Here is a 23917-nt window from a genome sequence, read left to right on the forward strand (position 1 = left end):
GGAGCTCTGCGCCTCTGGACATGGCTGGAACATCAAGACGTTACCTTGGTGGTTCAACACCTGGCAGGTTCTCTGAACGCCAGGGCAGACGAACTCAGCCGCCGGTGCTTGATGGATTACGAATGGCGTCTGCACTCGGACGTGGTGCAAGGTCTCTTTCTGCAGTGGGGAAAGCCTTGGTTAGATCTATTCGCCACCGAAGAGAACGCACAATGTCAGCAGTTCTGCCCGTTGGAATTTCCAAGGCGGCACTCGTTCGACGGCGCTTTTCGTCGCGAGTGGAATTGCGGTCTATTGTACGCCTTTCTGCCTATACCACTTCTGCCCAGAGTGCTGAAGAAGATTCGGCGCGACCGGGCCCAAGTCATCCTTGTGGCTCCGGGTTGAACACGAAGATACTGGTATCCGGAGCTACTCAGCATGGCGATCAATCCCCCGATCCGTCTGCCTCTTCGGGAGGATCTTCTGTCGCAGCAGCAGGGGACGGTCCTCCACCCGAACCTGTCAAGCCTCCACCTCCATACATGGAGATTGAGCGGCGGCAGTTGACGGCTTTTGATCTTCCTCCCGAAGTCTGTGATGTCATTCTGGCAGTCAGGCGTCCCTCCACTAAAACGGTATACACCTGCAGGTGGAACAAGTTTGTGGCATGGTGCAAAGCAAAGGCTGTGGATCCCCTTTCTGCCCCTCTTTCTTAATTTCTTCTGTTCCTTCTTTCTTTGGCCCAGCAGGGCTCTGCTCTGGGCACTATCACAGGTTATCTTTCGTCCACCTCCGCCTTTTTGAGGCTTCCAGATCAGCCTTCTCTCTTTAAGTCCCCAGTTGTTAAGCGTTTTCTTAAAGGCTTTACGCACACGTTTCCTCCCGTGCCGTTCATCATGCATCAATGGGACTTGAATCTCATTTTGACCTATCTGATGTGCGCTCCTTTCGAGCCCATTCATACCTGTCCTTTGCATCTTCTTACTCTTAAGACGCCTTTCCTGGTCGCTGTCACCTCTGCCAGAAGAGTGAGTGAGTAGCAGGCTCTTTCTTCCAAACCTCCGTTCCTTTCTGTTCATCCGGACAAGGTGGTGTTAAGGACCCAAAGTCGATGTCCCTGTTTTTGAGGATTTTATCAGATTTATTAATTGGTGCCACGGTTAAATAGCATAGTAAAACAAGCTTTGGCAATAGGTCAAGTCTTAAAGGGCTGGCGCAATTTGTGTTTTGTCATGGTTTCCACAAAACTTTATTGTTCGGGAACCTGCCTGATGTATATCAATCTAAAAAAATCATTGACTAAGGCAAAAAGGGTTTTTGCTCTTAATATTGCATACATTACCATAGTACTCCCTGACACTGAAGAAAAGTACTTTGTGTGTGGATGTGCTAAATGTGAAAGGGCAAAAAGAACAATTGGCAGACAGAATGTTGAACAATGTCAGACATTCCTCCTAGTATAGAGATCTGGGCCTAAATCCATAGTTTGTTTGCTCCCCATGCCATTCCAGTTCAAACCCAGCCATATGCAAATCACTTTTGACCCTGTTCCCCATGGGAACAGTCCAGCCTGAACTACCAGACCAGGTCCCACCTGGACTGTAAAAAAGTATCCTGGGACCAATTTCGGGTTAACACCCCTCATCAGCCTGGCTATCTTGGCATACCTGTCCCACTCAGGGTGACAAAGGCAAAAAGTACAATTGATGGACATAATGTTGAACAATATCAGACATTCACCCCAGTACAGAGATCTGGGCCTAAATCCATCGTTTTTTTGCTCCCCATGCCATTCCAGTTCAAAACCCACCATACACAAATCAGTCTTAACCCTGTTCCGCATGGGAACAGTCAACTGCAAGACCAGGTCCTACCTGGACTGGAAAAAAGCATCCAGGAACTGATCCCAGGATGTTTGTTTCCGATCCAGCGAGGACCTGGCTTGGCAGGTCGGGCTGGACTGTTCCCATGAGGTACAGGGTCAAGACTGATTTGCATATGGCTGGGTCTAAACTGGGGTGGCATGGTGAGCAAAAGAATGATGGATTTAACCCAGATCTATTGAATGGTGGTTAAGGTTTGATTTGCTCTGCATTCCGTCTATCATCTGTGTGTCTTTTTGCGATGTGAAAGGGCAGCATACCATAAATCATAGTGAAGTAAAACAACGTCTGAACTGGGCTAACGCATTTCCCCTGTTGCATTCTTGAGTGGATTGGAGAACAATGTGAATGATACAACCACAGACAAATGGATAAACTGTGGCTAAAAACCTCGATAAGTAACTATTTCACACATCATTTTTGTAAAATCAAAATGTCTTGGCTAACACAGACCTAAAAAATCCAGTCATTCTGCCATCGGCTGCCAGCCTCTTGTTTTCGAGAAAAAAGGAAAGAAAGAAAGAAAGAAAGAAAGAAAGAAAGAAAGAAAGAAAGAAAGATAGCAAGAAAGAGGGCAAAAAGGAAAGAAACCATGATAAGAAGGCAAGATAGAAAGAAAGAAAGAAAGAAAGAAAGAAAGAAAGAAAGAAAGAAAGAAAGAAAGAAAGAAAGAAAGAAAGAAGGAAGGAACACAAGAAATAATGAAAGAAGAGATAGAAAGGTATAAAGAAAGGACAAAAGAAAGACAGACAGAAAAAAGAAAAACCTGAAAGAAGGAATGAAAGAAAGGAAACAAGATGTAAAGGAAGGAAGCAGAGAAGAAGGAAGGAAATAAAGAAAAAGAGGAAGGTAGAGGGCAAGAAGAAAATATAGAAAGATGAAAGTGAAGATTGTAAGAAAGAAAGAAGTAAAGGTAAAAAGAAGGAAAGAAAGAATGGACAAAAGCAGGAAAAACAGCAAGACATAAAAAGGACATAAGGCAAGAATGATGAGAAGTAGAGAAAGTGGGAATGAATGAAAGAAAAAAAGGAAGGAAGACAGAAAGAATGAAAAGATAGCCAAAGGAAGGATAGAAGGAAAGAATGCAAGAAATAAGACAGGTAGGAAAGAAGAAAGAAAGGAAAATGAAAAGGAAGGAAAGAAGTAATGAAAGAAGGCAAGAGAGAGGAAGAATAATATTGAAGGGTTTGTGTACTGTATGAATAAAGAAAAGAGAATAACTTAATACAGAACAGTTTTTAATGGACACAATCTGTTATGCTGTGAAATGCCAGCAGTCAGCTAAAGAAAGAGCACTCTAAAAGAAATACACATCAGTATAGGCAGGAGACAGAAACTGATAAAACGTGGTATGTGGCCTACACTCACATCTGGTTGAAAGGTCCTGCTTTCACATACCGCTCTAAAGTTAATGGCAACACTAATGTAAATTATAATGTAAAAACAGAAACACTTTCATTAAAGGGATCTACCTTGTGTGTGAATGTGTTCATTGTTAAAGAGCAAAGAGTAGTCACTGAAAGTGAAGTTAACTAGTGACTGAAGTAGGCTGCCCCATTTCCCCACGATGTATGTTGTTGTGAAACAAAATGTGAATGGCACAACAAACCAATGGATGAAGAGAGGTGGCTGATAGTCCCTCTAAGTAAGTATATTATACATATAATGTGAGTAAAATCAAAATGTCTTGGCTAACGCTAGACCTAAAAATTGCTTTCCGATGGATAGATCTGACTGTGGATTCCTCACCTTTTGAATTGTCCCATGTGCAGCTTTCCGCGTAAATTTCGCGTGATGTCATCGGAGCCATAAGAAGACCTTGTCGGAGTACTGACGCCAGTTCCCTTTATTCCGCACCATCAACACGTAATGATTTTTACCCTGGCTCTCCATTTCTTGGAGTTTTCTTTGATACTGTTGCTGCAACTTTGTAGCCTTTAAAGATGACTACTCCTAGAAAATCAATATTCAAGCCATGCAGGGAGTGTGGGGGCCAGATGTTCATCACTGACCCAAAAAAAGATTGTTTGTTGTGCTTGTCTTTAGATCATGACGTCTGGTTGTGCACTTCGTGTGAAGGGATGAATCTGAAGGAGAGGGAGGCCAAATTATTCATTACCAAAGCCAAGAAACAGAAGAGGGGTCACAAGAGATCTCAGACCTGCTTGAAGTCGCCGACGCCTCCTGAGGTGACTTCATATCATGCAGTTATTCATAAAGCTGCGGGCCTTTTGGAGTTACCACTTCCCACAGCCGAATTGAAATCGAATATCCTCACGTAGGTGCTCCATTCTTTGGCTTCCACATCAGAACCATTGCTACCCTTCAATGAGGCTTTAACGGAGCCTATTTTAGATGTCTAGCAGAAGCTAATGTCCTCTCCTGCAGTTTCCAGGACAGCGGCTAGAAGGTACAGGGTAGCTGCTGGGGATCCAGTTTTTCCATCTTCCCATCCCTCACCAGAAAACCTAGTTGTCCAAGCTACTTGCTGTTCTAAGTAGTCGGCCAAAAAGGTTTTTTCGTACGTATGGCCTTGAAATCTACAAATTCCACGTGTCTCTTGGAACGTTACATTCATGTCCTCATGGATTCAGCTAAAGAGGTCATCCCAGAATTGCCTACAGAGGTCGAAGAGCATTTTTCTGAACTGCCCACAGATGCTCAGGCTGCTGCCCGTCAAGTAATTCAGTATGAGCTGGACACAGCTGATTCTGTGGCCAGGGCAATGAGGTCTTCGGTGGCAACGAGAAGGCATGCCTGGTGAAGGGGTTCAGGTTTTTCACCCAATGTTCAGGCTACATTGCTGGACTTGCCCTTTGATGGGTCCCGCTTGTTAGGAGCTAATGCGGATTCTGCGCTGCAACGCTTTAAAGATAGCAAAGCAACAGCAAGGTCCTGAGGACTTCAGACCCAGCCTAGGGATTATTGACAGATCTGCAGGTTTCAGGGCTTTGCAAAGAACTTGTCCTTTCATGTCAAACAACAACTGCAGCAGCAGTAGACAAATCCTCTGTACAAACCCTAAAGGGAAAGGGGCAGAGGTCTTCTGGGGGGTTCTGCCGGGACAGCAAGTCTCCTTCTCCTCCTCTGCCTCCTTGACCGTTGTTGCAGGGAAGCAGCTCTAGCTCTGTCATCTTAGAGCATGCGTGAGAGGACAGGTGGCCTATTTTCGACCTCTTTGGAGTTCTGTCACTACAGACCTTTGGGTTTTAAACATCATAGATAATGGGTATGCCCTACCCTTCCGGGTGTTTCCTTCTCCTTTCGCATCTTCTGCTTCTCTAGCAGGAAGTACTGACTTTGCTTCCAAAGGGTGCGATAGAGTTAGTTCCAGAGCAGGAAAGGGGTCCGAGGTGCTACTCCCGGTACTTTCTGATTCCCAAAAAAGATGGTTGTATATGACCAATTCTCAACCTCAGATTTTGAATTTTTATCTCATACAGGAGAAGTTCAAAATGTTAACCCTAATACAGGTCCTTCGCACTCTGGAGAAGGAAGACTGGATGGTGTTGATCGATTTACAGGATGCATATTTGCACATTCCCATTCTGAAGTCGCATCAGAAGTATCTCCGATTTACAGTGGGGTCTATACAACCAGTTTGCGGTCTTACTTCCGCACCTCAAGTCTTCACGAAGGTGATGGTAACGGTGGCAGCACATCTCAGAAGGTCGGAGATTCCTCTGGATGACAGGCTGCTCAAAGCAAAGTCACCAGAGATAGGGCTGCATCATTTGCAAGTAACAAAACAGCTGTTGTCAAACTTAGGATTTTTGATAAATGTACCCAAATCTCACCTGGTGCCCTCTTAGCGCAACATGTTCATTGGGGCAGTACTGGACCCTACTGTAAGTTGTGCCTTTCTGTCTCCACAGAGGATTCAAGACATTCAGGCTATGATTCCACTTTTTCAGAATGGAGCGTCTGTTCCAGTCCTGAAGGTCTTGCGCCTGCTCGGGTCTGTTTGCTTCCTGCATTCTGTTGGTCAACCCTTCACGCTGGCATTTGAGGGCCGTCCAGTGGTGCATCTGCAGGCATTAGTTTCAACACGTTGATGTTCTTGAGGAGGTGGTCAGAATCTCGAGAGATACTGCAGTGGATCTGCAATGGTGGAGTGTTCCAGGTAACCTGTCTCAAGGGAAGCCATTTCACTCTCCTTCTCCGGAGGCCACAGTGATAACGGATGCCTCCACACTAGGGTTGGGAGCTTATCTTGGGATCTGGAGGTCACAGATCTTTTGTCTCCAGAGGAAAGATTGTTTCACATCAATCTTTTCTCAATTGCGGGCGATAAGTTTGGTTCTCAAGGCCTTCCTTCTTTCCCTTCGTGGGTTCACGTCTTAACAGACAACACTACCACGATGTGGTACATCAACAAACAGGGAGGAGTAGGGTTGTATCTTCTCTGCAGAGAGGCTCTGCGACTCTAGTCCTGGGCTCAGGGTCATCAGAATTGCGTGATCACAAATCACTTGGCCAGAGTGCTGAATGTGCGTGAGGACAGTATTTGGCCGATCACTAGTGGCGTCTCCATCCGGAGGTTTTTCTTCACATTTTCAGGATGTGGGGGTTTCCTCAGTTGAACTTGTTTGCCAATCATAAGAAGATGCACTGCCCGTCATTCTGTAGTCTCCATTATCAAACACAGGGAGCATTGTGGGACCCATTTCAGTTAGATTGGTGCTCAAAACTTCTTTATGCGTTCCCCCATACCGTTGATTCCTCAAGTTCTAAGGCAGATTCGTCAAGACCAGGCCCAAGTCATATTGATCACCCCAGATTGGCTACAGAGGGTGTGGTACACAGACCTCCTTTACCTTTCATTGCACCCCTCACTCCATCTCCCTCTCAGGGCTGACTTCCTCTTGCAGTCACTGGGGCAGGTTCTACAACCCCTCCTCCAGAGCCTGCACCTTCATGCCTGGAGATTGAATGGGGCGACCTGTGTTATTTCTCTCTCCCACCGGATGTGGTGAATGTTATTTTATCTGCCAGAAGACACTCCACCAAATCTGTCTGTGCTGGTAGGTGGGCTAAGTTTGGGAATTGGTGTGGAGAGAAATTGATAAATGAAAGCCCATTTATTTGATGTTCTGAGTTTATCTCTTTCCCTTGAGCAACAAGGTTGCACAGTGGCAACTGTTAAAGGTTACTTATCTGCCTTGTCAGCTTTTCTTTGTTTGCTAGACCAACCCTCATTGTTTAAATCTCCTTTAGTTATGATATTCATTAAGGGTCTCACTAATAGGTTTCATCCCTCTACCTTTATTATGCCTCAGTGGGATTTGAATCTAGTTCTTACGTTTTTGATGGGTTCTCCCCTTGAACCATGCATAGCTGTCCTTTAAGGTTTCTCGCATTTAAAACTATATTTTTGGTGGCAATCACATGAGGTAGGAGTGTGAGTGCATTGCAGGATCTTAATTGCAAGCCTCCTTTTACATCTTTTTATTCAGATAAGATGGTTCTTCGGACCAGAGCTGCTTTCCTGCCTAAGGGGGTCTCTTCATTCCACTTGAACAGTCCATCACTTTTCCTACTTTCTACCCTCCCCTTCCCCCTCACCCTTCTAAGGAGGAGGCGGGACGTCATCACCTGGACCCCAAGAGGGTGGTGAGCTTCTACTTGGACAGAACCAAGGACTTTAAGCTGGATGACAAAGTCTTCATAGGATATGTGGGCAAGATGAAGGGCAAGGCTGTCCACAAAAGAACGCTGTCAGGTGGGTAATCATGTGCATCAAGATCTGCTAAGCCTTGGACAAGAAAGAGCTCCTGAAGGTATTCACGTTCATTCTACCAAGGCAGAATCTTATTTGACTTTGGCTAGAGGTGTCCCTGTAGTTGATATCTGCAAAGCGGCAACTTGGGCCTCCCTCCACACTTTTGAAAAGCACTATTGCTTTCATTCGGAAGTGAAATGGGACGGCCAGTTTGCTCGTTCTGTGTTGCAGGATTTATTTTCTATAGGCAGGTTGGCACCCTCCTCCAAAGCGGGACTGCTTGGGGATTCAATTCAAAAAGTGAAGAATCCACAGGCCGATATATCCATCAGAAGAACAAGTTACTTACCTTCGGTAATGCTTTTTCTGGTGGATACAGTATCTGCCTGTGGATTCCTCACTGACCCACCCGCCTCCCCGTTGCCTATCTGCTTATACTGAAAATTAATTAATTTAGATTTTATATGATTTAGTACTTGAATCATGAGGTTAATTAGAATTGGAAAATATCCATGATGCATCTATTTCTATATTTGGTTGTGTTTCTATAATATTTATACTTATAAGGTTGATGGTTCACCCGTTTCACCTCGAAGGCACAGAAAAAATAGGTGGACTGAGGTCAACACACCAATGGGATCTTTTTATGGCTCTGATGATGTCACGCGGAGTTGCATGCAGAAACGTTCCATTGTGATGTCTTCGTCGACATGGGAGAGCTGAGGAGAAAGGTTTCCGTGGAATCCTGCACATGGGGCAATTCAAAAGGTGAGGAATCAACAGGCAGATACTGTATCCACCAGAAAAAGCTTTACCGAAGGTAAGTAACTTGTTCTTCCATTGGAAAGTCTGACCTAACATTACTACCCAGATGCTATTGCTATCTCTGTAAAATATATTGGCAGGGATCCAGCTCCTTATTCTCCCTGGCCCCAAGTCCCAAAAGAAAATAATATATCTACAGGTTTTCCCAAACATTTGTATTACACATTTAATTGTAATTTTTTTTTTAGTTCTCTAAGGGTTCCAAAACTTCTCTTTCGAGCTGTAATACGTGCAGTTTTCCTGAACATACTCATGGCATTTCTTGTAATTTTTATGGTCTGGCTTGACAGTGCATCTGTTGCCAGACAATTATGTGATTAACACTAGAGAGGGGCTTTCGCTACACACAAATGTTGGCAGTCAGGAGTACATGTTTTGATTGGGAAGAAATAGTGTGCTTCAACAAAAAAAGTGTAGGCCATCCAAACAGCTCTGATAATTTTGTTTATGTATCCAGCTACCTGGGCTTGTACCTTTAGGGGCATACACTACATTGTAATGCTGTTAAGGCGTCTTTGATTACTAGATCATTTATGGTGTTTTTTACTCTTGCAATAGCACACACGTGAGGAAAGCAATCATTCCACACAGGGATGTTTAGGTCTGGCGACACAGTGCTACTGTGACCTGACCTTTTAACAGACACCAATATTATTCTACAGTTCTTTGCTTACACACAAATGCGTATCCATTCCCCTACTAATTACTTGTTGTTTTTGCAAGAGCCTATATGTAAATGTGCATTTTCGCATGCAAATTCATTTGTAACCTGTTTTTTCTCCATGATACAAATATGTTTCTGCATGGAGAAACCCCTCATTCAACACCAAGCACATTTTTGGGCATGCTCCCTACTTATTCCTAAAGAATTGGCTTTATTCCACCCTTAAAAGTTGTGTTTGCTATATTCGCCGTAAGTGGCCAAGGGTATTTCCAGACGTGAGTCCCTTGCTTGCTGTGCCACTGGATTCAAGCTAGCTTGACTGATGAGGGGTGATACCCCAACCCTGGTCTCAGGATGCTTGTTTCCTGTCCATGGAGGACCTGGCCTTGCAGGTCAGGCTGGTCTGTTCCCATCAGGAACAGGGTCAAGACTGATTTGCATATGGCTGGGTCCAAACTGAGGTAGCATAGTAATCAAAAGAACGATGGTTTAAACTGAGATGTCTTGACTGGGGGTGAGTGGTTGGAAAATGTCAGCACTCCATCCATCACCTTATTGGTTTTGCTGCATTTAAAAAAACTCACATGAAGGGAATGGTAACAAAGGGGTGGAGTACTGTCTCCTTCATGTTTCCATTCCTACATTTGCAGGGGCTCACAAAATACCTCCAGTTTCATACGTATTTATGCAGTAAGAGTTTTTTGTGACCTTCTGCAAGTGTGTATTTTGTAATGTGACTGAGAAGTACATCAGTACTCTACAGCACTATTCACATCGCAAAATGAAGCTTAGGTCCAAAATTAGTCTGTGTGCAAAAAATTCCTTTTTTTGCGACCTAGACTTAGGGCTTCTGTCCCCATGTTCCTCTGGCTATTTGCCCATATTAAAACATTCACAGCCGTGTTCACCAAAAAAAGCATTTCTATTTTAACAGTCATTGTAGTGACCATAAAGTAAGGAGAGACAGAATTTCACACATATTGCATTTTCATTTGTACATATTTTGTGTTTTGGCTTTATTGATTGCAAAATAATAATTGCCATTTATTTATTTCTTGCAACAGGTATCTTCATTCAGCAATGATAATATACCGGGATTTAAAGCCACACAATGTACTACTGTTTACATTGTATCCCAATTCTGTCATAATTGCAAAGATTGCAGATTACGGCATTGCTCAGTATTGTTGTAGGATGGGAATAAAATCTTCCGAAGGCACACCAGGTGAGAATATAATAGTCAATGACAAAGAATTCATTATTAAATATTAAAGTATGCAGATGTCTTTATATTGTTGCATTAAATGAGTTGAATGAAAGCTAAGCTAAGCTGGAAACCAGTCAGGATGTTTTATAATACTTTTTGGTGCTTATAACTAATTATTGGTGCCAACATCATTTATTGATTTCCATACGTAACAGTTGAAACAGTTTCAGCAGTAAAGTGCCATAGTGCTAATAATATTTTAATACATAGTGCAGTTTTTCTTAAATGCCGTTTCCTAAAGGTTTTCGAACTTTGTGTCCTACAAATGGTAGAATGGACTTTAGAGTTTATTGAGATCCACCTTTAAATATAATGATTCCACTATGCATATATATGTTTTTGAATATCTTGTAAGGTCGATGGCATTTTAGTAAGTCTCTCACAGGCTTGTGATAGGTTCTTGGAAATTATACCTTTTTAGGTCGAGCCTAGGCAGCGCGCATGCCTGTTGTTATCTCCTCTATCGGCTGTTGGCATGCCCATGAATTGCCATCTGTTCGTTGTTGTGCCATTTAGAAATACGGGATTTTTATTGTGCATTGGGTCTGATTCTTCAGCCTTTGCGTGCTTGGGTCACGCCCAGGCGATTTCACTCATTGTTTGCTTGCGTTGGCATCCAAATACGTCTGTGGATCCTCCTGGTCATCCTGATCTGCTTTTTTATTTTGTAGGCTATCCACATCTTTTTATGTTTTCACGGAGCAATGCTCTGTCCGGCACCTGCAAAGTGGCAATTTCTGTCCGGTAGCTGTTGATCTTTTCCAATAGCCCTAACACAAAAAAATGCCAGACCTATTGCATTTCTAATTCTTGTTTGCTTTTACAGTCAGTCGCCAGCCAACCTGGATACATAAGCATGCATCATCTGATTCTAAATTTCTCAGAGCACACACCATGCATGGTTTCTTCTGAAATTTTCCAACTCCTGACATCCTACTATAGAGTTACTGATGCTTTTGGAAACTGCATTACAAGATGGCTGCCATACATCTGCGGGGGAATGGGGGCGGAGAAGTGCGAAAAAATGACACCTGGTAGCAAAGGCAACACCTATTTGTTTTGCCTAATGGTTGTTAAGCATGTGTTCTGGGACCCCCAAATATTTTAATTTCTTATGTCATTTCTTTATTAGACAATCTATAAATACTCTTCTGTTTAGAAATGTTTTAAGTGTACTTTTTAAATTTTGTGGTCATTCTTTATAATAGAATTACTTTTTAAAAATGTTTTTGATTTTCATATCTGAAAGAGACACATTAGTAATAGATTCCTTACCTTAGAATACATACCTTAGAATTCCTTACCTTAGAATATCCGCAGGCGTCAGACTGGATCTGGAAAGTTTTCGTCAGCAGTACCCCTGCACGTCAGTAGGCGTCGCCGTGTGGCTCCGTGTACGTCGCTGGCGTTGTAGCCGCCGAGATGACGTCATCGGAGCTACTTAGTTCTTTCTTTTTCCACGCCAGCAAGCGAAGATCCGGGAGAGAGCGGTACTCTTGAGAACTTGTTTCTCTTGTTTTGTCGAGTACTCGACTTCTGGTGCAATAGGGATGCCTGGGTTTAAGTCCTGTAGGGCCTGCCGTCGAAACATGTTAGTGGCGGACCCGCACAACGTGTGTCTCTTCTGCTTGGGGCACGCCCATGACCCCGAGGCATGCCCCGATTGTCGGGCCATGGCGCTGAAAGATTTGCGGGAGTGTTCCCAAAAGTTGTTGGAGGCCCGGCAATCGGTTCCGTGCCGATCGAGGTGCCGCTCCCGAGGTTGTAGGACCAGTCGTGGAGCCGACACCATCGCTCGTCGGACTTGGGGACAGGTAAGTCAAGGCGCCATAAAAAGTCGAAGAAGCGCCGTCGCTCTTCGCCTACCCCTCACCGGTCGTGGGTCTCGGTGGAGGGGGCGTGTGGTCACTCCCATGCGGCTCCAGTGGAGTCTCCGTCATTGCCTGTGGCCTATCCACCTTTCCCAGGTCCGCACGCGATGCAGGAAGAAATACAGGTATTCCTGTCGGCAATGCGCCGTTTGTTTTCCACGTCGGATCCCTCCAGAGCGCCTTCGGGCCATATGGACCCGTGGCATGGTTCTGCCACCGTGCCGCCGCCTTTTGCCCCGGTTACGCCAGCACGATACCCTGCGGCGCCGCCGGTTCTGGCACCGTGGACGGCACCGAATACGGTGACGGACTGTGTCGGACCTGGATTGGTCTATTACCCCCCGATTCCCATTCCAAGTGGGGAGTTTATCCCATTTCCCCGGGCAATTCGTCCTTACTGGCCTCTTCAGCAGCCGGTGGATGAAGAGGAGTACTGGGAGGGGTCTGAGGACCCACTCGCTGCTCAATGCGAGGATGAGCCGGAGTGGGATGGTGATATGGAAGGTCCAGGCGATCTGGATTTCTCTCCACACCCTGGTACACTGTCCCCTTCTTCCGTGGTTACAGAGAAGGTTGAGACTTTTTCAGTGGTGTTGCATAGGGCGGCTGAGGCTCTTAACCTCAAGCTCCCTTCTGTGCCTATCAGGGCCAATCTCCTGACCGAGGTGCTGCAGCCAGCATCCTTCTCTGCGGAGCCACTGCTGCCCTTCAACGATGCATTTACTGACATCCTGTTGAGCACCTGGAGCAAACCTAACACAGGTGTTCCTGTAGATAAGGGTGTGGCACACCGCCATCGCCCGGCGCCAGGCGACCCCAGCTTTCTCACACAACACCCGACACCTCAGAGTCTGGTTGTTCAGGCTTCTGCCTCGCCAAGTGCATTCCCTTCTGCTCCTCCAGACAAGGAATCTAAGAAACTGGAGCAGTTTAGGAAAAAGATTTTCACTTCTGCTAGTTCCGGGTTGCGGGCGGTGAATACTGCTTACCTGTTGTGCAGCTATTCACATTCTGTGTTGGACACCGTGCCACAGGTGCTGCCTCGGTGCCCTGTGGAAGCTCGGGCGGTGCTCTCCCAGGCCATTATTGAAGGGAGAGATGCTGCTAAATTCACTATCCGTTGTGGACTTGACACGGCTGATTCCCTCAGCAGGGCATTTTCCACAGCGGTGGCATTACGCATTGCTCAGAACTACTGGCTTCTCCGGGGATGTCCAGAACACTTTGTTGGAAATGTCCTTTGATGGCACACGCCTCTTTGATGACAAGGCTGATAGCACCCTGGAATGCTTTAAGGACTCTGGGCTACGGCCCAGTCCTTAGGTCTCGTCACCACGTGCACCCCCTCGGGGTCTGCTTTTCACTCCTTTCAAGGTCAGGGTTGAGGCGCCCAAGCGCGTTCCTTTCAGAAGCGCCGGCCAGCGCAACCGCAGTCTCAGCGCAGCCGTGGGGCCCGCCGTGGTGGGTCCCGAGGCCAGCGGGCGGGTCAACCCACCTCTGCCCCTGCCACCACCGCCTCAATACCTTCCTAGTCCGGTGTTTCAGGCCCACCAGACGCCAGTGGGCGGCAGGATTCGGCATCACCTCCCCCACTGGCACACCATCACTTCAGACAGGGTTCTGCAGATAGTCCGAAGGGGCTATTCCCACCCCTTCGAGTCTACCCCTCCAGCCATGCCACCTCAGTACCACCGCATGTCGGGGGATCACTTGGCACTTCTCCAGCAGGAAGTTGCATCCCTCTTGGCCAAGGGGGCCATCGAGTGCTTTCCGACGCCAGAAGTAGGTTGTGGTTGTTACTCCAACTACTTCTTGGTTCCAAACAAGGACAAAGGCCTGCACCCTATCTTACACCTCTGGAACATCAATCGCTTCCTCCGGAAGGAGAAGTTCAAGATGCTCACTCTTGCTCAGGTCTTGTCTGCCATAGACCCGCAAGACTGGCTGGTAGCGTTGGACTTGAAGGATGCTTATTTTCATATCCCCATCCTGCCAGCCCACCGGCGTTACCTACGGTTCACGGTGGGCCACGAGCACTTTCAGTTCACCCTGCTCCCTTTCGGTCTTACCAGCGCCCCTCGGGTGTTCACGAAAGTGATGGCGGTGGTCACAGCTCATCTGCGCAGATCAGGGGTTTAAGTCTTCCCCTATCTCGACGACTGGCTGTTGAAGGCAGGATCGCACCAGGCAGTCGTCTCGCACCTCCAGACTATGGCTGACCTCCTGCATTTGCTGGGATTTTCCAGCAACGTGCCAAAGTCGCACCTGTTTCCCTCTCAGAAGCTCCTCTTCATCGGAGCTGTTTTGGCTTTGGCACGGTTTCGGGTTTATCCTCCCGAACAGCGAGTCCGAGACATTCGGGCTATGATTCCGATCTTTAGGCCCTGGTTCCTGGGTTTCGGTCAGGAAGACCCTGAGGCTGCTGGGCCTCATGGCCTCCTGCATCCTGCTAATCTATCATGCCAGATGGCATATAAGGGCTCTGCACTGGGACCTGAAGTTCCAGTGGACGCAGCATCGGGAAAACCTGTCCGACTACATCCAGATCTCGGAGGGCTCTGCACAGGACTTGCAGTGGTGGCTCACGGACCAGCGTTGGTTCAGCCGCAGATCCCTCTCCCTTCACTAACTGGAGCACACAGTAGTGACGGATGCGTCCCTCCTGGGATGGGGCGGCCACATGGGAGAGGCGGAAATCAGAGGCCTCTGGTCTCTGGCGGAGTCCAAGCTCCATATCAACCTTTTGGAGCTCAGGGCGACTTGCACTGAAAGCATTCCTTCCCTCTAGGAAGAGGAGAGTAGTGCAGGTGATCACAGACAACACCACCGCCCATGTGGTACTGCAACAAGCAGGGAAGAGTGGGGTCGTGGACCCTACGTCAGGAGGCTGTACATCTCTGGACGTGGCTGGAACGTCAAGGCATTTCCTTGGTGGTTCAACACCTGGCAGGTACCCTGAACGCCAGGGCAGACGATCTCCTGTCACAGAAACAGGGGACGGTCCTCCACCCGAACCTGTCCAGCCTCCACCTCCTTGCGTGGAGATTGAGCGGCGACAGCTGATTCCATTTGACTTGCCTCCTGAAGTCTGTAATGTGATTCTGGCAGCCGGGCGTCCCTCCAATAAAACGGCATATGCCTGTCGGTGGAAAACATTTGTGGCATGGTGCACAGCGAAAGCTGTAGATCCTCTTTCTGCCCCTCTTTCTGAGGTCCTATTGTTCCTTCTCTCTTTGGCTCAGCAGGGCTCTGCTCTGGGCACTATCAAGGGCTACCTTTCTGCTCTTTCAGCCTTTCTTAGGCTGCCTGATCAGCCCTCTCTCTTCAAGTCCCCAGTTGTCAATAGATTTCTCAAAGGCATTACTCACGTTTTCCCTCCTATTCCTTTTGTGATGCCTCAACGGGAATTGAACCTGGTTCTCACATACTTGATGTGCGCTCCCTTTGAGCCTCTTCATAACTGTCCTTTGTGGTTATTAACTTTGAAAACTGTCTTTCTGGTGGCCATCACCTCCGCTCGGTGGGTGAGTGAGCTCCTGTCTCTTTCCTGTAAACCTCCTTTCCTGGTGATTCATCCGGACAAGGTTGTGCTTCGACCGTGTCCCTCCTTTCTACCAAAAGCAGTGTCTGCCTTTCATCTCAGGCAAACTGTCACTCTGCCCACTTTCTTTCTGCCTCCGCACCCTTCAAGAGAAGAGAAGAGGCTCCACCGTCTGGACCCAAAACATGTGCTTTGTTCTATGTCAACCGCACACAACAGTTCCGGGTGGATGACCAGCTCTTTGTTGGCTACGTGGGCGCCAAGAAAGTCCGGGCTGTGCACAAGCGCACTATCTCCTGATGGGTTGTCTTGTGCATTAAAGCCTGTTACTCTCTGGCTGAAAAGGAACCTCCGGTTGGGTGGCGCGCCCATTCTACCAGGGTGACAGCAGCTACTACAGCATTGGGATGCGGTGACCCCCTGCAAGACATCTGTCAGGCAGCCACTTGGGCCTCGTTGCATACTTTCACTAAGCACTATTGCCTTGACAGTCAGGTCCGGAGAGACGGCTTCTTTGGCCGTTCGGTTCTCCATGACTTTCTGGTGTAATCTCACTTTGCAGACCCACCACCAGGGTTGGTATTGCTTGGGTATGTATTCTAAGGTAAGGAATCTATCACTAACGTGTCTTTTTCGGATGCATAAGTTACTTACTTGGGTGATGATATATCTGTTAGAGACATTAGTTAGTGATAGATTCCTTACCGCCTGCCCATCCTACCCATTCTGCGAGCTATTCTCTAGGGTTCAGGTCATCCCTTTTAGGGCCCTAGTTGTATTGCACCAGTAGTCGATATCTGGCATGGCTCTGCACTCCTAGCGCAGATACGTTGTGTACAGAACTGACGTTAGCGTGCGTGGGCGCGTCTAAGTAGCTCAGACGATGTCATCTCGGCGGCTACGACGCCAGCGACGTATGCGGAGCCGCACGGCGACGCCTACCGACACGCAAGGGTACTGCTGACGAAAACTTTCCGGATCCAGTCTGAAGCCTGGGGATATACTAAGGTAAGAAATTCTAAGGTATGTATTCTAAGGTAAGGAATCTATCATTAACTAATGTCTCTTACAGATATATCGTTACACAAGTAAGTAACTTGTGCATCTTGTACTCTAATAATTTTTTTAATTAAATCCCTTACTACTCTGCACAGTAATAGCACTGCCACAAGTTGATCTGTGATTGCAAAAGTTAGTAAATGCATGTGGCTTAGGTTTAAGAAGGTGCTCTGCGGTAGTTTTTATTAAAGCACACTTAAAGCCCAATGTATAGTCCTCTCTGTTGGGTGCATGTAGCGGGAAATGGGTTAAAACACATGTAGCTCAAACTGCATAGTAAAAGCTAGACAAACATGTATAGTTGTATTATGAACTAAATTTAGCCCTAATGTCAGGTCCACCTAAATGCTTTTTCATGTTAGTGTTAACATGTGATGAACAGACTGTATATTGATTTGCTTTCAGGATTTCGTGCACCAGAGGTTGCCAGAGGAAATGTAATCTATAATCAGCAGGCTGATGTGTATTCCTTTGGCTTGCTCCTGTATGACATTTTATCAAATGGCTGTCGTATAGCTGAAGGTTTAAAGTTCCCGAATGAGTTTGATGAGTTAGCTATTCATGGAAAATTACCCGGTAAGTCACATTTTCACACGCATATGTTATAACAACCACATAGTGGCTCAAATGCATTTTAATTACATATGTCATATCTTAAGAGGCATTTGTCATGAAATATTTATTCGATGAGCTCAGATGACAGCACGTCCAATATAACAGTTTAACAAAAAATCATATACTCACCTTAAATTTCTGGAAAATCAGACAGGGATAAAGTTCTCAGATGGTTCTCCAAACAAATAAAAATTGCCATTGAACTCTTTCTCTCTAACCTATTCTCTCTTAAACAAGCAGTTAGTAAGATTCTTTCCATCTTATAACCCTTAATTGGAGCCCTTGTATTCTCCTCCGAAATTCTCCTACACCTGTATTCATTTTTATGTTGCTGATACTCAGCTGAACTTGAAAGCCTATTCTGACAGAGGATTTCACCTCTCTGTTGTAGATCCTCAAAGACTTGCAGTCTTGCATTCCGCATCAGCATCTCAGATTTAATGCAAACAGAGGTCTTACTGATCCCACCTCCCCATACTCTCCTAATAGCTCCATCCATCCTATAAATTAATGTAAAACAATCAAAACATTATAAATAAAATGGGGGAGAGAGGGGGGGATGAATCATGCCTAATGCGACCTGCCCCTGGGTGAGATGATGGCCAAAATGGCAGCCTTCCACCCTTCCCTAACTGAAAAACCCAACCTGTACGAAGCTCTAAGAACTCGTTACCCATAACTGATGAGTGTACACACTCCTGCTTAAAAAGGGAAATGACCTTCTCAACAATCTCTGAGTGCTTCAAAATGGAAATACCCGCAAGAGCGCAGAAACCTCTCATTTCTCTATTCCCCTATTCCCCTTTTCCTCTGCTTCACCATAGCTTCCGGCTTCCGAGCACCTCTCCAAAATCTCATTGGAACCAATTTAGTCCTGAGAATATGCGTTCCTGCCCAACAATTCTTTATTCTTTCTAAATCCAACTTCATTGCCTTCAATAAGCCAATACCTGACAAAGATACTAGGTCATTTTTCCCCCAGATGAATGACTAAAAGATCTAGACAGTATCTCCTACACAGCCTTGGTGATAGTGTTCCTAACCCCATCTCATACTACTATTCCCACTTGCTCCATCTAAACCAAGCTGTCAGCTAAAAAAAAAATTCTCTGCCTGCTTTGCTGCCCAGCGTACCAAAGAATGTCCCACAATCCAAATCGCTGATATGCTGCTGTTAGCTTCCTAAGACCCAAGTTCATTACCCTATCTTCTGTAAGGCCTCTCGGCTTTGCCGCAGGCACCACCCCAATCCTAAAAGAATATGTTCCAAATATCCAGGTGACTCAAAGTTTGCGTAAGACAGCCAGTACTTGGAATTATGTTAGTCTGGACCGATCTTCATGAACAAAAACTGGAACTAAAGCAACACCCAAAAACCTTTCCAGAGCAAACCAGCAACCCAACGGGCAAGCGGGATGGTAGAACTCCTCCTTAAGGTCACCTCTAGACCCCTTCCCAACTGGTCTGCCGTAGAATGCGCCAACCAAATCCTAATCTTCTCCTCAGCCTCTGCCACATTCCAATGGATCAGCCCAGATCTTCATTTCAGAGCAATCAATTCTGAATTACGAAATGCCCCATCAAAAAGCCATACCATGCATTATGAAAACAGAGCTACCAACCATGCCAAGAAACAAACCGTATCCAGTTGACCCAAAATGTCATAGAATAACTTACCGCTTATAGGTCTCTTTGAATCATGAGCCCCTCTTTCCCAAGCCCAACCAGATAATATTCCTTCTGCAAACCTCACCCTCCATTGGATCATAGCCCCAAAATCACTTACCCTAAATTAAAATTCTTGCCATCTTACCCGTTGTAAGTCCTGCAGTTTGATACACTAACTGATTTCTCCATTAAGTCCAAAATTCTAAGACTCCCAGCAACCACAGATCCCGAGGTATCTGTCTTTACCTGGTGTGCTTTCAGCGCGAGCCTACTGAAGCTCTGCTACTATGAACAAGATAGCACACATGTATTATTATCAACACCTAGTACATGTATTGCTTTGAACAAAATATTAAACTTCAACTTTAAACAGCCCAGCAGGAAAATCCCCAACAACTTCAAAAACCTTCTCATCACAAGTCTTCTGCAAATTCACAAGGTTCACCACCATCTGATTGTCAAAATGAAAAACCACCCCCCTGTTGCCCAAAAATATTACCTGCGCCACTACCAGGGGAAACAACTCCGAGACGGCAATACTCAGTTTCTGTACCAACTATGAGCCAGCCATTTTTCTGCCACCCAATGTCCCTCCCAAAATAAACCAAAACCATGGGCACCCACAGCATCAGAAAAGATTTGCACCTGCCAGAGCCAATCTTGCTCCCTCAACCTCATCGTAACGCCATTTAATTCTTTGAGAAATGAAATCCACATCCTTTAATCTGCTCTGACACTGGCTTTCAACCACACCCTATGATAAGGTAGCACTGCATTTTTCACTGAAAACCCAAAACATCTACAGAATACTCAACCCACTCTCAACACGACAAGCAAAGGTCAGATGTCCAATGGTCAATGGAGCCATATAAGCCGCCCACGGCGTGCTGACATCAGTTTTCTTCTTTTCCGAGTCCTAACGCGGCTCCGGGAGAGTAATACCTCTGGCCTGTTTTTGTATTTTCAGGCCTTCTCAACACCCTTTTTGCGTCAAGGAACAGTGTGTTCGATGCCTGCGGGCTTCAAACCGTGCCGGTCCTGCTCCTGCCAGATGCCGGCGACGGACCCACACGAAATCTGTATGTGGTGCTTGGGCGAGCACCACGACTCCATGGAGTGCGAAGCTTGCCAACAGCTGTGGCCCAAAGCCCTGTGGGAACGCAGCGAGAAGCTACTGTCTGCCCGGATGTCCCGAACTGCCCCCTCACGACATCAGTCTCCTTCTGTGGCGGAATCATCAACACGGCGTCGGCGCTCGCACAACGGTGCTCCTGTTAGGGGCAGGCCCCGGGACCGTCATCCTTTGCCTACCTCTGGTAAGCACAAACGGAAGGCGCGGAAGTCGACGGCTTCTCGCCAATATCATGTTGGGGGCTGTAGCTCACGCTCTTTGCCACAATCTGGACCCCAGCGGTCGGACCTCGCATATCCTCCATTTCCGGGTGCCGGGGCGACTCGACCTCATATGGAGGAATACTGCAGGGCTCTGCAGTCCTTTCTGGCATTACCCCCCCTCCCTGGCTCGCCTTCTGGCCCCACAGACGGGTAGGGTCTCAGGTCGAGACCCCGCCGGTGGGTTCACCCTCGGCTCCAACTGAGCTCCCTGACTCTCACTCCAAAGTCGCCGCAACATCTGGACACGACCCGGAGGGGCATCCCACGGTGTCTAGCCCTTCCATAGCATGGGCGCACAGCCTTCCAAGGCTCCCTGCGACCTCGCTGGAGGTGGCTACAGCGCGGTGCACATTACCACTTCGGCACACTCTCTCCCCCCGCAGGTTTCCACCTCGGGTGATGTAGAGTCGGTGCCGCTCCGAGCGGTCAACACCTTTTCGGAGGTTGCCGACGCCGGCTCGACTCGGACGGCCAAAGCCTCTGCGGGGGTCACCGGCGCCGCCGACCTGCGAAAAGGCCTCGGCTGCCTGAGTTGAGCCGAGACCTTTTTGGAGGTCGAAGGTGCCAGCTCGACTCAGGCAACCGAGGCCTTTTTGGAGGTCGCCAATGTCAACTCGACTCCGGCGGTCGAGGCCTTTTCAGAGGTCGTCAAAGCCAGCTCAACTCTGGAAGTCGAGGCCTTTTCGGAGGTCGACGACGCCGGCTTGACGTCATCTCGAAGCCGTTCAACGCCAGTACCATATCTGTCTTTATTGGTGGAAGATTTATTCCCGGTGGATTAACCGCCCCCTGAGTCATTTCCATGCTCTCCGGAGTGCACGCAGATGGGGCATTGGCCTACTCCTTTTGCTGAGTTTCTCTTGAGCGGCTAGATTAGCTTGCGTCCGTCCTCTACTGATAACTTGCTGTCCCCACCTCGTGGGGCCACGGAAGCTAGTGGGAGGTTTCTCAGGGCTGTTTGCAGGCCTGCAGCCATTTTGCACATGCAGCCGTCCTCTGTCTCTAGGCCTTCTGAGCCTTTGCAGGAACCTCTCCACCAGGGCGCGGGGAACATAGAGCCATTGTTGCCGTTTGCGCAGTCATTATGTGACATCCTTCTCGGAACGTGGGCTAGACCCTCTTCGGAGGACCACGTGGATCGTGCTGCAGCACATCGCCATCGGCCTACTCCCACTGACCCCACCTGTTTGACCCTCCATTCTGGAGCTGGAGGACTTGTGCTTCAAGCAGCCCTCTCTATCACTCCTGTTCCCTTGCACCCTCCCACTCGGGAGTCTCGGTGGTTGGAGTCATGGGGCCGTGATGTGTTTGCATCCGCCAGTTCGGCACTCCGGTCCCTGAACACTTTGTGTGTGTTTGCTCTGGCTACGTTTGCCCTTTGGGATGCTGTCGACCAGCTCCTTCCCTTCTTGCCAGACAGTTCGCGTGCCGATCTGGTTCGCATCATCAGTGATGGCCATGAAATGGTGCATTTTTCAATTTGATCTGCCATGGTCTCGGTGGGTCGTGCTATGGCCAGGTCGGTTGTCTTGTGCCGCCAGGCGATGGCGTTTTCCCACAGCATGTTCAGGAGCGGCTTAGGGATCTGCCATTTGATGGGATCACTCTTTTTGACACCCATGCTGACTCGGCGGTCCGACAACTCCTGTCTGATTGTCTTCCCAGGTTTTAATCCTCCTGGAAAGTTTTTGAATACGTGACGGTGCCGTCGCGTTCTTTTTTGTTACCCTTTGTGGGTTACTGAGGTTCTCAGTTGCACGGCTGTTCAGCCGTGTTCTTTTCTTCTTCTATTACAGCAGGATGACTCTTTTGCCTTTCGTTTTGAGCCTCTGCCTATGAGCATGTCTCAAGAGGGACCCTTATTTTGTAGGGTGGTGCTTTACTCTATGTGGGGTATGTGTTGGCAAATATATTGCTACTCTTCCTTGCCTAGGAACTTTTGCTGCAAACTATTGTAGGATATCACTTCTGGTAAGATCCATGGGCTTTGTCTCTCTCCAGGGGTGACGTGTTGGTTGTCTACAGTGAGTCCGTGACACATCCGTGACTCCATAGGGACGTCCGTTCCCTCAGGTTTGCTTCATAGTTTTGTCACACCTGTTCATTCCGGGCGTGTTCTGACGCCTCGCTGTGCTCATCTTGCTTGTATACGGGTGGACATGCTCCCCTGGGGGGCAGGTTCCTCTGGCCAGTTCCGGAACGGTATCTTTTGTATTCTGAGAATACTTGCATATTATGCTCTAGGTCTTTCTAGTGCCAAAGAACTTCCCTGGCAAGGTTTCCGGTTCTTGGGTCCGGTTCATTCGTTCCTGTCTTCTGCATATTTCTTAATTCTCAAGGAATAACTCTTCTCCACATTCTCCTACTTGGTGAATGCGGATGGTCTATAGCTCCACAATAACTCTTCTGTTGTCACATGTCCTACGGGGTACACATTGTTATGTATTTTATATTATGCACACAAGCCTTCTCTTGTGGCTCCTGTCCTTCCCCAGTCAGTCTTCGGACTGTCCCCTGGTTTCATTTTTTGGTACCCAATGTGGTGTATGTTCAGGCGGTATGTTCTACTGTTCGCATGTTGTTGGGTCCTTTTGGGCCTTTGTTCCTCATAGATCAGAAGAACCAGTGCTGGGCTCCTTCTTTCACCAGAGTTGCTGCATTTTCTATTGCGTTGGCACTGACCTTTCTAGATCCACATTCCTTCGTCTGTGTCTGGACAAGAGAGGTCTCAGGCCATCCCTCGCCAACTTGTGGTGCTTTTGCCGTCCCTTGTCCATGTTCAATACAGAGTTTTCTGGGTCTAATGTCAGATCCCTGGCATTGCGGTTCCCACCCTGTTTTGTCAGCCATTGACAAATTTGTTCTCGTGGAACTTGGTGGTTGTTTCGCAGACCCTCCTCCTATAGGGTATGGCTGTGGTATCTATTCTAAGTTAAGGAATCTGTGGATAGATGTCTCTATCAGATAGAAGAGTTACCTTCGGTAACAATACATCTAGTAGAGACACAGTCTAGCTGCAGATTCCCTAATGCCCGCCCATCCTCTCCAGTCTGCGAAGACCTTTTCATATGGTGTCTTTCCGCCTAGCCCCCTCTTCCGGGTGGCCTTGGTCTTCCAGAGGTGTCTTCACTCCTCACTCTGGGGTAGGGTATGTTGCTTTGCCTGGGGCCCTTCGGACTCCCCTGTTTGGTTGGTAGCGTGCTATCGTACCTTTCTTTATAGCTGGGGGTCTCTGCTTTCCACTGCCTACTCATGTTGCTTCTCCGGTGTTCAACATACGTGGGGTTCTTCTGCTTTTAATTCCCTCACACTGCCCATGCCTGTGGTTCTTTCAATTGCAATCAGTTAGATTGGAATTCTCTTGGTGTTCCAGCCCTTCAATCACCGTAAGGTCTGAGTAGTGAACTTTCAAGTGGTCGTTCACT

At 47.3% G+C, this 23917-nt stretch overlaps 1 protein-coding gene across 1 annotated transcript in view; it reads left to right on the top strand.

The window, feature by feature from the left end:
* LRRK2 (leucine rich repeat kinase 2) overlaps window positions 1-23917 on the top strand; it is a 1602077-nt gene that overhangs the window by 1265617 nt on the left and 312543 nt on the right. Inside the window, exons 41-42 of the mRNA XM_085654107.1 lie at window positions 10141-10301; window positions 17220-17390. Coding sequence (XP_085510233.1) covers window positions 10141-10301; window positions 17220-17390 — 332 coding nt within the window. The remainder of the gene's footprint in view (window positions 1-10140; window positions 10302-17219; window positions 17391-23917) is intronic.

The sequence above is a fragment of the Triturus cristatus genome, chromosome 4_1 (genome assembly GCF_964204655.1).
Source record: "Triturus cristatus chromosome 4_1, aTriCri1.1, whole genome shotgun sequence".
In the NCBI taxonomy this organism is placed as follows: Eukaryota; Metazoa; Chordata; class Amphibia; order Caudata; family Salamandridae; genus Triturus; species Triturus cristatus.